General features: G+C 43.2%; 1 protein-coding gene across 1 annotated transcript in view; it reads right to left on the bottom strand.

The window, feature by feature from the left end:
- Positions 1 to 8,342, bottom strand: part of MTTP (microsomal triglyceride transfer protein) — a 35,551-nt gene extending 27,209 nt beyond the window's left edge. Inside the window, exon 1 of the mRNA XM_028744401.2 lies at positions 8,188 to 8,342. Coding sequence (XP_028600234.2) covers positions 8,188 to 8,248 — 61 coding nt within the window. The 5' untranslated portion in view covers positions 8,249 to 8,342. The remainder of the gene's footprint in view (positions 1 to 8,187) is intronic.
- Positions 8,343 to 14,611: the final 6,269 nt, after the last annotated feature.

Genomic DNA, 14,611 nt, shown 5'->3' with positions numbered 1-14,611 from the left:
GTGTGACTGGCCCAAGGTCACCCAGCAGCTGCATGTGGAGGAGCGGAGACGCGAACCCGGTTCCCCAGATAACGAGACTACCGCTCTTAACCACTACACCATACTGGCTCTCAACATTCAAAAGAACTTATTTAACCCAAGCTGCTTTCCCTTTTGATTTTGTTGTCCCCCTTCTGATATATTTGCAGAAGGGCAATCATATGCCCTTTGGGTTCCCATCTCCTTAAATAGTGCCAGACCTGGACTTTAGTACAGTATTTGATATACTGACTTAGGGTCAAGAGTGCCTCTGGGTTCTTGCAGGAAGGAGTGGGTAGATATACAGCTTGACTTGCAACCCTAGTGTCTGCCATTACGGCTGTCTATAATTAAATCATGATACTGTCGTATAATACACAAAGTTATGCTGCCTGAGTTGGGACAGCTGTCAGGGCCTGTGCCTTATATTAGTACTCTCGGCATGCACAACATGTGCTAACCACTAGCTGGCTTGGGTTAGATCGTAAGCTTGCACTGGCTCTTGTAAATTTAGATATTTTTTTCTAAAAAGATAAAAAGAGCAGCAAGCTATTTATTAGAAAATACTAGTAAAATGCATTGCTTGGTAACAACTCATAATTTGCTGTAATCTCAGTGAATCAAAAAAGCAGCATTATTAGAAAATAATATTAATGTGTTGCGAGCAATGCATATTTATAATCTGATGGAATCAAGCCAAAATATTTCCAAGCAGATGAAACCGGATATCCTGAAGAAATATGGGGGTTTGGAGGAAGGTTTATTGGTTGGGGGTAGGGTTCTTAATTTTATTATGGTTTTGTTTTGTTTAGTATTTTGTTTTGTATTATCTTGTATTTTTATGTGTGAACCAGATGAAGGGTGCTATACAAATTTAATAAATATAAATACAAAATAAAAAGAAAGGTTAATCTTGGACCAGTTGTGACACTAACCATCAGATTATTCAGATTGCCATCTTCCTGGTAACCTCCTAAGGCCTCTTACTGGAAGATTTCTTAGGAGGTTACCAAGAATATGTGTTTGTTTGATTGTTGTAGTAGCTGATACAGTGGCACCTCGGGTTAAGTACTTAATTTGTTCCGGAGGTCCGTACTTAACCTGAAACTGTTCTTAACCTGAGGCACCACTTTAGCTAATGGGGCCTCCCGCTGCTGCCTCGCTGCCGGAGCAAGATTTCTGTTCTCATCCTGAAGCAAAGTTCTTAACCTGAAGCACTATTTCTGGGTTAGCGGAGTCTGTAAGCTGAAGCGTATGTAACCTGAAGTGTATGTAACCCGAGGTACCACTGTACTTTTCTAGCTTCTGGGGCAAGTGATTCAGGATAAAGACATTGTGACCCCACCCTTAGAAGACTTGGAACTGGACAGAATCTGCCTGGTGCCCTTGTTTCCTTGGGTGTAGGGGTAGCAGGAATATTTCAAAGCCCTTCTCAGAACTCAAGGGAGGGGGCAAACAAGCAACCTCAATGTGCAAGAAAATTAACCCAGCAAAAGCATGGTTTGCCTGTATGTGAGGATTGGGGAGGCCAGTGTTTCTACTCAAGTAAAGGTAAGGGGACCCCTGACCATTAGGGTCCAGTCGCGGACAACTCTGGGGTTGCGGCGCTCATCTGGCTTTATTGGCCGAGGGAGCCAGCGTACAGCTTCCAGGTCATGTGGCCAGCATGACTAAGCCGCTTCTGGCGAACCAGAGCAGCGCATGGAAACGGCGTTTACCTTCCCGCCAGAGCGGTACCTATTTATCTACTTGCACTTTGACGAACTGCTAGGTTGGCAGGAGCAGGGACCGAGCAACGGGGAGCGTTGCAGGGATTCGAACTGCCGACCTTCTGATCGGCAAGTCCTAGGCTCTGTGGTTTAACCCACAGCGCCACCTGTGTAGAATTTATCAAACCTAATTATTCTTTGTTTAAAGAAGTCTTCGCTATCTGTCTGGTTCTTTTCAGCAAAAAAGAAGAGAGTGCTTGCCTGAGCACACTGGGTGTTAAGGACAGAGTTATGTGAAAGCTAGCATCTTGCTTTGTCTGGTTGCCTAGGCAACACACAGGAAGAGGTTGCTCTCAGTGCAACTGCTTCTACCTGAAGACTGCATCAGAGCAAAGAGACAGCTAATGTGGACAAAGGGAAGGGCCAGTGCCGGATTTACGTATAAGCTAAATAAACTATAGCTTAGGGCCCCACACTCTTGGGGGCCCAAAAAAAATTTAAAGAAAAAAACACCTGGATGTACATTTCCAAAATATAAGATAAAAAGCAAATAAAATAAAACCTGCACACAGTGCTTTGTGTTGTGTAGGCTCCTATTTGTTATGTGCAAATGGCTTTAGATACCTATTAGGTCCATAAATTACCATATAGCAAATATTCGACACAAAAAAACAGTGACAATTTGTTGTTGACAAAGGGCAGCTGGACATATAAAGGGCCCCATTACCTTCAGTAGCTTAGGGCCTCATCAAACCTAAATTCAGCCCTGGGAAGGGCTGTATCTCAGTGCATGCAGAAGTTCCCAGGTTCAACACCTGGGAAGGTGGATCGCAACAGGAGCACGGCAACCGTGTAAATAGATGCAACTAACAGATTAAGAATTGGGTCTCCAAATGCATGTTTGGCTTAAAAGTGAGTCCTGGGTCTGAAAAGGTTGAAGATTTCTGGTGTAGGAAACATTGAGCTAGATGGACCAGTGGCTTGGCTTCAGTAAAATACAGCTTGCTGTATTCTCGCTGTATTCTTAAGGGATGCAGACAAATTATTCTGAGTCATCATAGTTGCTTGGGAATGACTAGGTTTGCAACTCAACGAAAGCATCCATGAAAGATGGCCATCCAACCTCTGCTTACAAACCTCCAAGGAGGGAGAGTGCAAAACCTCCCAAGGGAGTCTGCTCCACTGTCAAACAGCTCTTACTATCAGAAAGTTTTTCCGAATGTTTATTTGGAATCTCCTTTTTCATAACTTGAAGCCACTGGTTCATGTCCTACCCTCCAGAGTGGGAGAAAAAAACCTTGCTCCATGTGACAGCCCTTCAGATATTTGAAGATGGCTCTCATATCTCCTCTCAATCTCCTTCAGGCTAAACATACCAAGCTCCCTCAACCGTTCATCATAAGGCTTGCTTTCCAGACCCTTTATCATCTTGGTCACTATCTTCTGCACACGTTCCAGCTTTGTCAGTATCCTTCTTAAATTGTGGCACCTAGAACTGAACACAGTATCCCAGGTGTGGTCTGACCAAGGCAGAATAGAGTGGAACTTGATCTAGAGACTAGACTTCTGTTGATGCAGCCTGGAATAGCATTAGCTTTTTTTTTGCTGCAGCATCACATTGTTGACTCATGTTGTGGTCTACTAAGCCTCCTAGATCCTTTTAATCATTTATTGCAAGCCTTGCTCTGCTTTGCCACACCTGTGGCAGGCTGCAAGAATGCCCGATGGGGCTTGTTGCGGGGAGGCGCCTATGACACCACTTAAATCCACCATAAAGGTGGATAAAAGTACCCCTGCCCGTACGGGCCAGTCTTGCCAGACTCTAGGGTTGTGCGCTCATCTCACTCTATAGGCCGGGAGCCAGCGCTGTCTGCAGACACTTCCGGGTCACGTGGCCAGTGTGACAAAGCTGCATCTGGCGAGCCAGCGCAGCACACGGAAACGCCATTTACCTTCCCGCCAGTAAGCGGTCCCTATTTATCTACTTGCACCCGGGGGTGCTTTCGAACTGCTAGGTTGGCAGGAGCAGGGACCGAGCAACGGGAGCGCACCCCGCCGCGGGGATTCGAACCGCCGACCTTTCGATCGGCAAGCCCTAGGCGCTGAGGCTTTTACCCACAGCGCCACCCGCGTCCCCATAAAAATCCACCATACTTGAGCAGTATTATAGCTGTCCACAGAAGCAGCATGCAGGTATGAGAGATTACATTCTCCCTTATTGTTCCTGCTTTGCACTATTTTTGAGTGCTTTTGCCTGGCAGGAATAGGTGCTTGAGCTCTGTTTGTGGCTGAAGCAAGAGAAACAAAGAACATGATGGGGCATTACGTAAAGCAGATGAGGACCACTGTCTTGGCCACCAGCACAACATTCATTTTTTAAATGAAAGAAGTGTTACCAAACCACTCCAGTCCTTAGTTGATTATACACGGGAGTATGCACTGTCTCACACATTGCTCCAATGGGACCTTTTTATAAATACACTTAACTACACAAAGTTTGTGTAAACTATATAAAGCTTGTGCACAGTACTTTCTGTCTCTTTAACTTGGGATTTGCTTCTAAATAAACATGCTTATGGAGGAGCCTTGTGGCAGCAACTGACAGAATCTTTTCTTAGAGGAAGAGATACGGTACATTAAACCCTGTTATACGTCAGAAATATTTAAAGAAAGCTGGTTATTTTTGGTACTTAATGTGAAATAGAGAAGCAGCAATGCACAACCATGACCTTTTCAGTTCTTTCCACTGCTCACTATTCATGAGAGAAGCCTGTTTTCATAAAGTCTGTTAAACATAGGGAGCCCTGTGTATAACACTGTTATGGGGTTTTGAGAGCTAGAGTTTCTAGCTGCCTGGATTTAGTAAGTGCTAGAATTTAATCAATGCCTAGAGAGCTAAACTGGAAGCCAGACCCTTAATAGCTGGGCTCAGCTTCCCATGTCCAGGCCAGCCTGATAATGGTTAAGCAAACAAAGGAGGCAGGGAGATGGGTGCTTAACAAGGCTGATTCTGTGCCAGCCGGAAAGATGGCTGAAGTTCCTTCCTGCTTAAGGTTCGGTAGAAGAACAAAGGAAAGTAGTACAATTTCAGGATTGCTGTATTGTATGCCTGGTGTGCTCTAAGGGAAAAGGTTTGTGAATCAGTAAGCAGCAATGCAATCTAGGCAGCTGCCTACTGAAAAGTTAGGAGTTATGTGAGTGGGAAAGCAAGGCAAGCTGTGGGGCAACAGGCAGGATGTCTCATGCCTGTTTGAACCCAGGACTGTGCCTATGATAGAAGCAAGACCCTTTTGGAATGCATGCTGTGCACCCCCCTATCCTAGGCTCAGGTTGTGCATACGTGTAAATAAACCATATATCATAAAGACACTACGGCTGGGCAATATCTGGTTTTCAACATTGCAATATATCACCAGCTAAACACCACAATATACCAATATATCACACAATGTCAGAAATAGCTATGTAGAGGCATTGACTGGCTTCACGGTTTTCCCACATTGTGATTTTTGCATAGCAAACCACCCCCACCCCCACCCCCAAACACACACAACATGATTCACAATATATTGCCAGGTCAAAATTATGAAACCAATATCATGATATGGACTTGAAACCGGTTTTGGGAGATATATCACCCAGCCCTAACACACATCATGATTCACAATATATTGCCAGGTCAAAAACTATGAAACCGATATCACAATATGGACTTCAAACTGCTTTTGGATGATATATCCATATATCACCCAGTCCTAAAATACACCATAGTCTCCGCTATGCCTCATTGTCCAAAATGAAACACAGACCCCAGGCAAGAGCCTAGATCTCTCGGGAATATTGCACTGTTGTGGAGATTGGGGGTGATATTGCAAGAGTCTAGAAGAGAGGTTCCCAGAGCATGGGTAGTTGTGGCCAAGCTATCTCCATTCAGTTATGGTCATAGCTAGTGACCTTTAGCAGCCAAACCTGATAAAAAACACTTTGAGCCACAGAGGTGAACTTCTAACAACAACGTTGGGTCAATAAGCACCCTAAGATTGTGAATGTCAGCCTTCAAGCAGTGCGACCCCATGTAGAACAGGGTGAACAACCTTCTCTCTGTGCAGCAAGCGGAAAGCAGCCTTGTAAAAGCAAAGTGTTGAGAGTCAACCATGTGACAGTATCTGCTTGGCTGACCAGAAGCTGACCAGAACAGGCTTAGAAATGGGGAGGAAGAAGTCTCATAAAACAGAGGCTGCAGACACTGCAAAACAAGGCCCCAGTGAGCTGGAGTGGGAGCCTGGGGGTCTAGAAGGGAACAAGGAAAATGAAGAGAACAGACTGAGAAAGACAAGCAGAAAGGAGGAGGGGGGAATAAGGAGAGCTTTATCTCAGGGGAGAAGCGGAGGCAAAAGTAAGAATGTAGAAAGGGTCTAGGACTGCGAACCCAAATGGTGAACTGAAAAAGGTGGCAGAAGGGTAGACAGGGACACTACACTACAGAAACTGTATGAATAGGGGCAAGATCAGGTGATGACACAGGTGCCCATGGGCTAAGGGATCCACCAAATGGTTTCTGAAGAGATCCTATGGGCCTTTGAGAATTCCTGGAACCAAAATGGTGACTAGAAAAATCCTCACACAAAGTATCAAAATTAATTATCTTTCCCCCAATTTTTTATCATTAAGCGTTCTGTACTAAACAACCATTCATGGAAAACCGAAAGCCATTTTGTCCTGAGAATTGAACCTAGTCAGCATATCTTCCTAATCCTCTTTGAGGACTGATTGCAACTCATGTTCTGACCTCTAGTCTCAAAGTCTAGGGGACATTGTGGCTGTAAAAGCTCCTACCTTTAGTCCTATAAGATCTTACTCTGGTCCTTGTGCTACGTAGCTATTCACATTGTATTTATGTAGACGGATTGCTTGGCTGACCTCATGTGTAAGAAGGTAGCAAGCCACTTTTTCATTTCACTTATGGACCTAGAGTTTACCTAGACATTGGAAAAGTGGAGTTTCATCCTCCTCTACATCACAGAAAGGTGTCATATCACATAGCTGTCACATTAGCCTGCCATTTGCAAGGGCCAGCAGGCTGCCTACACATCACTGTTATGAAAGGATACTTCAGGATTTTCAGCAGCATGGAAGAGCTGAAGAAGACAGGTGGGGTTTGTTAAGGTAAAGGTAAAGGTACCCCTGCCCGTACGGGCCAGTCTTGACAGACTCTAGGGTTGTGCGCCCATCTCACTCAAGAGGCCGGGGGCCAGCGCTGTCCGGAGACACTTCCGGGTCACGTGGCCAGCGTGACATCGCTGCTCTGGCGAACCAGAGCCGCACACGGAAACACCATTTACCTTCCCGCTAGTAAGCGGTCCCTATTTATCTACTTGCACCCGGGAGTGCTTTCGAACTGCTAGGTTGGCAGGCGCTGGGACCAAACAACGGGAGCGCACCCCGCCGTGGGGATTCGAATCACCGACCTTTCGATCGGCAAGCCCTAGGCTCTGAGGCTTTTACCCACAGCGCCACCCGCGTCCCGGGGTTTGTTATAGTACACAATTAGAGGTGAATTTTGAATATTCCACCCTCAGAACTCTGCCAGATTCAAAGCCTAAATGGACTGGAGTCTTCTTTTCTTTTCTTAAATGTTATTCAAAGGCAGATTGACAAGACAAAGATGGTGAGCACTCTTGATATGAATCCCATAAAGTGATTCAAACGAATTCATAATCATGAGGATAATAATAATCTTTTGGAAGTCATAAAAAGCAACATCTGGTCTAGTGTCAGAGTATTATCTCCAATCTTTGTAAGAAGGCTATTTTTACGAAGATATGTAACAGCTTAATTTTATACTGACTTTTTGGGGGGGTGTTAAATATTTATTCAGCTAATAACTATTATTTCTATTACTATAATAACTATTATACACAGTTATTCAGGAACTGTGGCGAACAATACATTCATATACATTCAGAAGTAAACTCCATTGGGTTCAATGGGACTCACTCCCAACAAGTATGTGGGTATAAGATTGCAGACTAAATTAATAAAAGCACATTGGAATCCAAACCATGTCTATTCAGTAGGGAGTTATAGTGCATTCAGTCAGGTTTACTCTCAGGTTAGTGGGGTTACAATGGCAGCGCCACTTTCCTGACACCATTTCCATAGAGATCCCTGTTAATGGCTACAGAATTGAAGCCCAGATCCAGACTCCACCAGAGAGGGACAAAGACAGTTTCACTGATAATATAAATGCCTTTGGCACTTCCTTTTTCAGACTACAGAAAAGCTGCTCTTGACATGACTCATGAGCCACAGTTGGGTGATCTAAGCATAAGGCAAATTTAATATGATCTAAAAACAAAAAGTCTCAGATTAGCAGAGTTTTCCCCTACCCTTTGCTGCCCCCTTTTTCATCAAAATTACTAAAGGAAATAACAAAATATTATCTAAATCAGTAACTTACCTTTCACAGATGCTGAGTAGGTGGAAATGATGCACGGGAAAAGCACAGTAAGAAGAATCATGCTTGCCCTGTCTAACAGCTGTAATACTGTGAAATATTTCAAGGCTATGGAGAAGTGAACTGCTCCGATTGGAGTGAAGCCTGAAAAGAGGGCTTCGGAATCTGTCACAATAATGTTTATCTAGATGTAGTAAGGGTCAGATTCCAAACTCCACACTTGGGTACTAAGTTCATTGAAGGCCTTTCCAGTTAATTATTAAGAACTGAGGTAACCGGTGGCATTCTGACATTTCATTGTTCTCCTCAGGTGTGTGTTTTTTTTACTAAAATACATGCTGGCATGTAGCTCTTGTATGACTTAGTTCATCTCCTTGTAAATTTAGTAAATGCAAAGCCTGTAGGCTTCACGATAGGAAGGCAAGGATAGACAAGCACTCTTCTGGGGGAAAGTACTGTACTGACTTCTTCTTTGTCTAGGCCATTTACACTTTTGCCAAAAAGACTCCCTGGAAAAGACCCTGATGTTGGGAAAGATGGAGGGCACAAGGAGAAGGGGACGACAGAGGACGAGATGGTTGGACAGTGTTCTCGAAGCTACTAACATGAATTTGACCAAACTGCGGGAGGCAGTGGAAGATAGGAATGCCTGGCGTGCTCTGGTCTATGGGGTCAAGAAGAGTCGGACACAACTAAATGACTAAACAACAACAAAAAGAGAGAGGGAATTTACCATTAAAAAGGACCAAGGAAGTGTGTAGATGCCAATACATATAGAAATTGCAAATTTAGAAATAATGATTTTAATTTTAGGGTTGCCATATTTTGAAGAACAAAAAAGAGGATGCCATGACGACTCTCATTTTAAATACCCCTACTTTATGTAGGCTATAGAAGCTGTGGTGTATTGCTGAGGGGGGGTAGGAGAAGAAAAGAGGAAAGCAAGTCTTCAACCACCAGTTACGGTATGTCTCATCCAGAAAGTACAGTGGTACCTCAGGTTACAGATGCTTCAGGTTACAGATGCTTCAGGTTACAGACTCCGCTAACCCAGAAATAGTACCTTGGGTTAAGAACCTTCAGGATGAGAACGGAAATCGCACACCAGCAGTACAGCAGCAGCAGGAGGCCCCATTAGCTAAAGTGGTACCTCAGGTTAAGAACAGTTTCAGGTTAAGAACAGACCTCTGGAACGAATTAAGTTCTTAACCCGAGGTACCACTGTATAGCCAGAGACATTTTGGTAATTTTTTTTAAAAAACTACCCGGACAGAAATTTTACCCATGAAAAAGAGGATGTGTCCTGGAAAAAAAGGACACATGGCAACCCTAATAGAAATAGAATACATCAGACCACATTGGGAAAGATTGTGACCAGGTGGCCTGTGTGCCTTGCTCAGTCTGCTGTCCAGGTGCTGACTATAGAAGGGCAACTTCAAGGTATCTGTTCTTCCTCTTAGGGTTCTTTGTAATGGACCAGACAGCCCTTCAAATACAGGACTGTCCTCTGCATTGCATAGCCTCATTTCCCAAATAACTTGAGCAATACAGAACAGCAGGGGGGGGGGGCCTCCTGACAGCAGCATTATTGCTCCTTCCTGGGACAAGCCGAGCAGTGATGAGGTGGAGGCAGCTCAGGTGCATAAGTAGAAGTACCAGTTTGTCTCTGCCAGTGCACCTGTACTGCTCCAACCTCACCACAACACCCTGGGAAGTGGGAGTAACACTGCTGCTAGGAGGCCAGCTCCATGGTGCCACCCTACTGACCAGCCCGTATGGCAGATTGTATCACTTCATAACCTATTTTGCACTTCCTGTGTCATCCTCCCCACATATTTCATTGCCACCTCTGGCAAAAATTGCACACACTTTTCTCACCTCATTCCTTATTTCCGATTCAGTGAAACCCTGCTTTTCTGAAGAACTGTTTTTAATTAATACCGGCTGTTATGTACTGAAGTTCTCACCCTGGGCCAGCAGGGGGATACTGTAGATAGTTATGCAAATGAAGGATCGAAAAGTGACGTTCAGTGATTGGATAGTTTTGTATGCAAATGAAGGATCGAAAAGTGACGTTCAGTGATTGGATAGTTTTAGAAAATGGCAACAGTTGCATTGTTCTGGAGCTCTATATAAGCAGGCTGACTGAGCTCCTCAGCCTAGTTCTGTTCTGGCATCTGAATAAAGAAGAGCTGTTTAAAGAATCGCTGTGCCGTCTGACATGTTCGCCCACAACTTAACACCGGCAATCTTGAAAATCAAATTAGGGTTAGGTGAGGGCATGCTCGCTAGGTAATGATAATGACATTTAAGCTGGGACCCAAAGAGCTACTTCAAACATGCTATGTGGGGATTTTGCTTTTGTTGTTGAATAGAACCCCTCCTCCGTGCCCTCTTACCATCTGATGATAAAACATCATACAGTCTCAAGAGCCCATTGATGTGTACTGTGGAGAGCTGCAAGCCCCCAAAATCCTTCACATGGATAATTCTGTAAATTCTTACAACTCCTCTGTAAAGGCTGGCCAGGATTATTATTTCTGTTTTGACTGATTCGTTCATTTATGATGTGCAAGATGTGTGGAGAAACTGCAGAACCAAAACTCTCATGACCCTAACAGCTGGGTCACATGGGGGAAATAAGGAAAACTATTCCTCTGACAGGATGGCAGCTGTAGGGGAGAGGGTTAAGCTTCCCCTTCCAGCATGCTGCAGCTCCAATGCAAACTGGAGGAGGGGGACACCTTTGTAATTAAAGGGGGAAATTGTGTGCTTCTCTGCCATGCTAGCTTAACTTGTATCTCAACACTTATTGGTAGTTCATGTTTAAAATCTCTATAAGGTAAGGAATAATGACATATTCACCAGAAAGTATCTGTTCCTCCTCTATTACAGAGGTAATATTTCAGAAATGCACACAAATGCTCACACACGTTGGCAGTTAGGTGAAATTGGAATACGATTTTTTGAGTGATCATCACATGACTCTTTTGACTGCCATTGTTCAAAAGTCACCAGGTTCCACAGCTGCTGCCTGAATGTGGCTTTGGAAAGAGGACACAGATCATGGGCACAGTTTTCTTCTTGAGAATATAATCTATATGTCCTTGAGAGACAATCATTATGAGAAGAAAAGTGGGGTGACTGGAAAGCTGATCTATAGGTACTCAGAGACCTTGTAATATACAAGCCACCTTCCATTCACACCATATGAATCATGGACACATAACTGGAATATAAGAACATAATAAGAGCCCTGATGGATCAGAATGGAGACCCATCAAGTCCAACATCTGATCTGGCAAGCAGCTAACCGGATGCCTATGGAGAACTTACAAGCAGAAGGTGAGGACACCAGCCCTCTCCAACTGTTGTTTCCCTTTATTCCGAGGTATACTGCATCTGATCCTGGAAATAATATGGTATATAGTGAACCATGGAGTTTGATCTTGAGGATAAGGCAGCTCCATAGAATTCCAATGAAATGAAAATCAGAAGTGACCACATTACTCTGTAGAGGAGCTTCCAGAGAATCACATTCATAGTTTCAGGATAAACTTGCTGTACAATCAAGTAATTGCAGTTATAACCCTTGATTTGAACAAAGGCTGCATGATGGTCCCTTCCGGTACACTTCAGTTAAGTCGTGGTGGCCAGTGCTCTAGGGTTAAAGTACGACCACTGTCATAAATTTCCAGAGTCCAAGCAATAAATGTACTACCATTATCACCTAATAAAACTAATTGTGCTTCCTTTGACCATGCTGACTTCAATAAAACATTCTCATTCTACTCCTCACAGAAGACAAAGTAAGCGGTTAGTGGGGCAAATGTCACTCGCATATTTGTCATTTCTATATTGTCATTCCAAATTAACTGTTTTTCAGCCAAGCAGAAATGGTTTGTATAGAATGGAAATTACCATACATTTATGTAACTCTTTGAGTGCAGCGATAGGAATGTTCTCACAGTACTTTATGATTGGCAATTCTAATTCAAATAAATGACTCTGAGACACTAGTACTTTATTCAAAATGTGATGAAACAATAATTAAATAAATGATACAAGATTAATCTCTTTACAATGGTATATCAAATTCCCAAAGACCATTATTAGTGATGTAGTTCTATACTGATTTACCTGGAAATTTATAGCTAATGGCCATCACAATATTCTTCTGAGTAGACATGTTTAGGATTTCACTTTAAAAAGCATAAAATGTGCACTAATTTATATTATATTATTTTGAAAACATGCCTTGATTATTGAATGATGATCAATTCATACTAATAATTGTAAAAACTGAAACTCAGAACAATAACTATACTATCCTAAATCTAAAACCATTCATATTCCAGGAATGAATGAGCATATCAAGCTGAAACGAGATAAATGTTTCTATGTTCATATTGATATGAAATATATATTATGGCTACGATATATAAATACACTTACTGGCTTCATATGCTTTATTTCAAGAGCTATGTGAATATGTCTTTAACATGCACTACACATAACACACAGCTTCATTTTATATTGCCTGCTTCTCCTGTGATACAGTAACTTTAGTACAGTATTCTTCCCAGAAAATATTTGATTGGGAAAGACAAGACTTGCATCACTTTCTATCTAATCAGACAATAAAGGTGCAGATTCACTGGCCAGCGTGGACTTTTGAAATCAAGCAGGCTACACATCATGCACTGTGGTCCTAAATCTGCTGTGCCACCACATAAATTTAAAGACACACACAATGATGCACATCACATTTTTTTTACGATTCATAAAGCTGATATTAAATAATTGTTTAACTTCCTTCTTTCCCATGCTTTCTTTCACCATGTAACACATAAAAATGGGTTGGTTCTGGATGAGTTGTTACAATGTGGTATGCAGTGCTGGTTTAAATCTGGTTCTATTCAGGTGTAGGGGTGTAGCAGGAACCCCCCCACCCCAATCATTCTGCTTGTACAAACTTCACACACTCACACACTACATACGCCACATTTCTGTTATAAATTCATAGAAAATCAACCAAACATCGGATTTGCACTGTTCCATTTTTATTTTACTCCATATGACTAGAACTAACAAAGGGGGGTGACTTATTCCTGGTCAGCCATAATCCCTCCACCATCTCAGCACATCCCAGCACATCTGCAGGAGCCCTGCCCAGATGATCCCAGACAGAAGACAATCAAAATCACAAAGAACTTGCATATGGGAGTGGATTCAGCATGGACTGAAACAAAGGACAATGATCAGATCTTCCCTCAGGGGGCAGGAAACTGCAAACTCCCCTTTGTCTCCTGGAAGTGACTCATGGGGAGGGGGGAAAGGAGGAACCAGCCAGGTGACAAGATACTCAGGTTACCACCAACTCCTCCCTCAACCCCTCCTTTCTGTAATGTATGCATGATGTTTCTGGGGGTGGGCTTGACCTAGAGGAGGGGAATTTCAAAAGTTTTTATAAGACCTTGCACACTATTTTTCTGGGTCTTTCCTCTCTCCTGCAAGTGAGGGGAACACCCTGATGCATCAGTTCAATAAAGGCCAAGCCTACAGGCTGCTGTTTTGCTCCAAGTTATCCTGGTTGGTGTCTTTGTTTTGTCCAAGGGAGCCCTCGGATTTTTCCTGTAACAGGGGGGAGTCAGGTTTGCAGCTTTAAGAAGTTTTGAGAGCCAGAAGTTTAATGGCTAGAGTGCTGAATTTAGTTCAGGGAGATCTAGGTTCACAACCACCACTTAGACATGACAAAAAGCTCACTGGGTTACACTGGAACAATCACCATCTCTCAGATAACTACTTTGCAGGATTGTTGAAAGGATAAAATGATGGTTGAGCTCCTTGGCGGAACAATGGGATAAAAATGTAATTTGGGATTTGGGAATGGCTCCCAATGTGTTTCATGCTTTTGGACTGACTTGACACAGTGGCCTGGTTTCTACACACACCTCCCATATCTTAGAATCTTAAGAGACCCAAGGGTCATCTAGTCCAACCTGCCCCCTGCAATGCATCCTTCAATATAAAAAAAGGAAAAAGTTGACAGCTATGCAAGCAGAGCGCCACTAGACCACTATTTCCCAACATTCACGTGACTACATGTTCCCAATAAGTCCTCAAGTGAAATATACTCGGAGTCAAGTGTGGATTTCATGCTCTTTATTCAGCTCATAGTAGTGAGGATGAATGGAAATTTCCCCAGAATGTCTGCATTATATACATTATTTACACAATGGGCCCCACGTGATTGGCTAATTTCAGGATTATCCTGTAGGCCAATCAGGTTGCGGGTTCACTTCCACCTGGAGCTGGATTGGGTGGCTCCTGTGGACCAATCAGACTGCTGCATTCTGGACCCTATTGTTCTAGGACCAATCAGACTGCTGCCTTTTGGATCTTAGTCAACTCAGTACATAACATC

This window comes from Podarcis muralis, chromosome 9 (genome assembly GCF_964188315.1).
Source record: "Podarcis muralis chromosome 9, rPodMur119.hap1.1, whole genome shotgun sequence".
NCBI classification, from domain to species: Eukaryota; Metazoa; Chordata; class Lepidosauria; order Squamata; family Lacertidae; genus Podarcis; species Podarcis muralis.
Note: the sequence above shows the minus strand (reverse complement) of the source record. Positions and strands in the feature narration are given on the sequence as shown.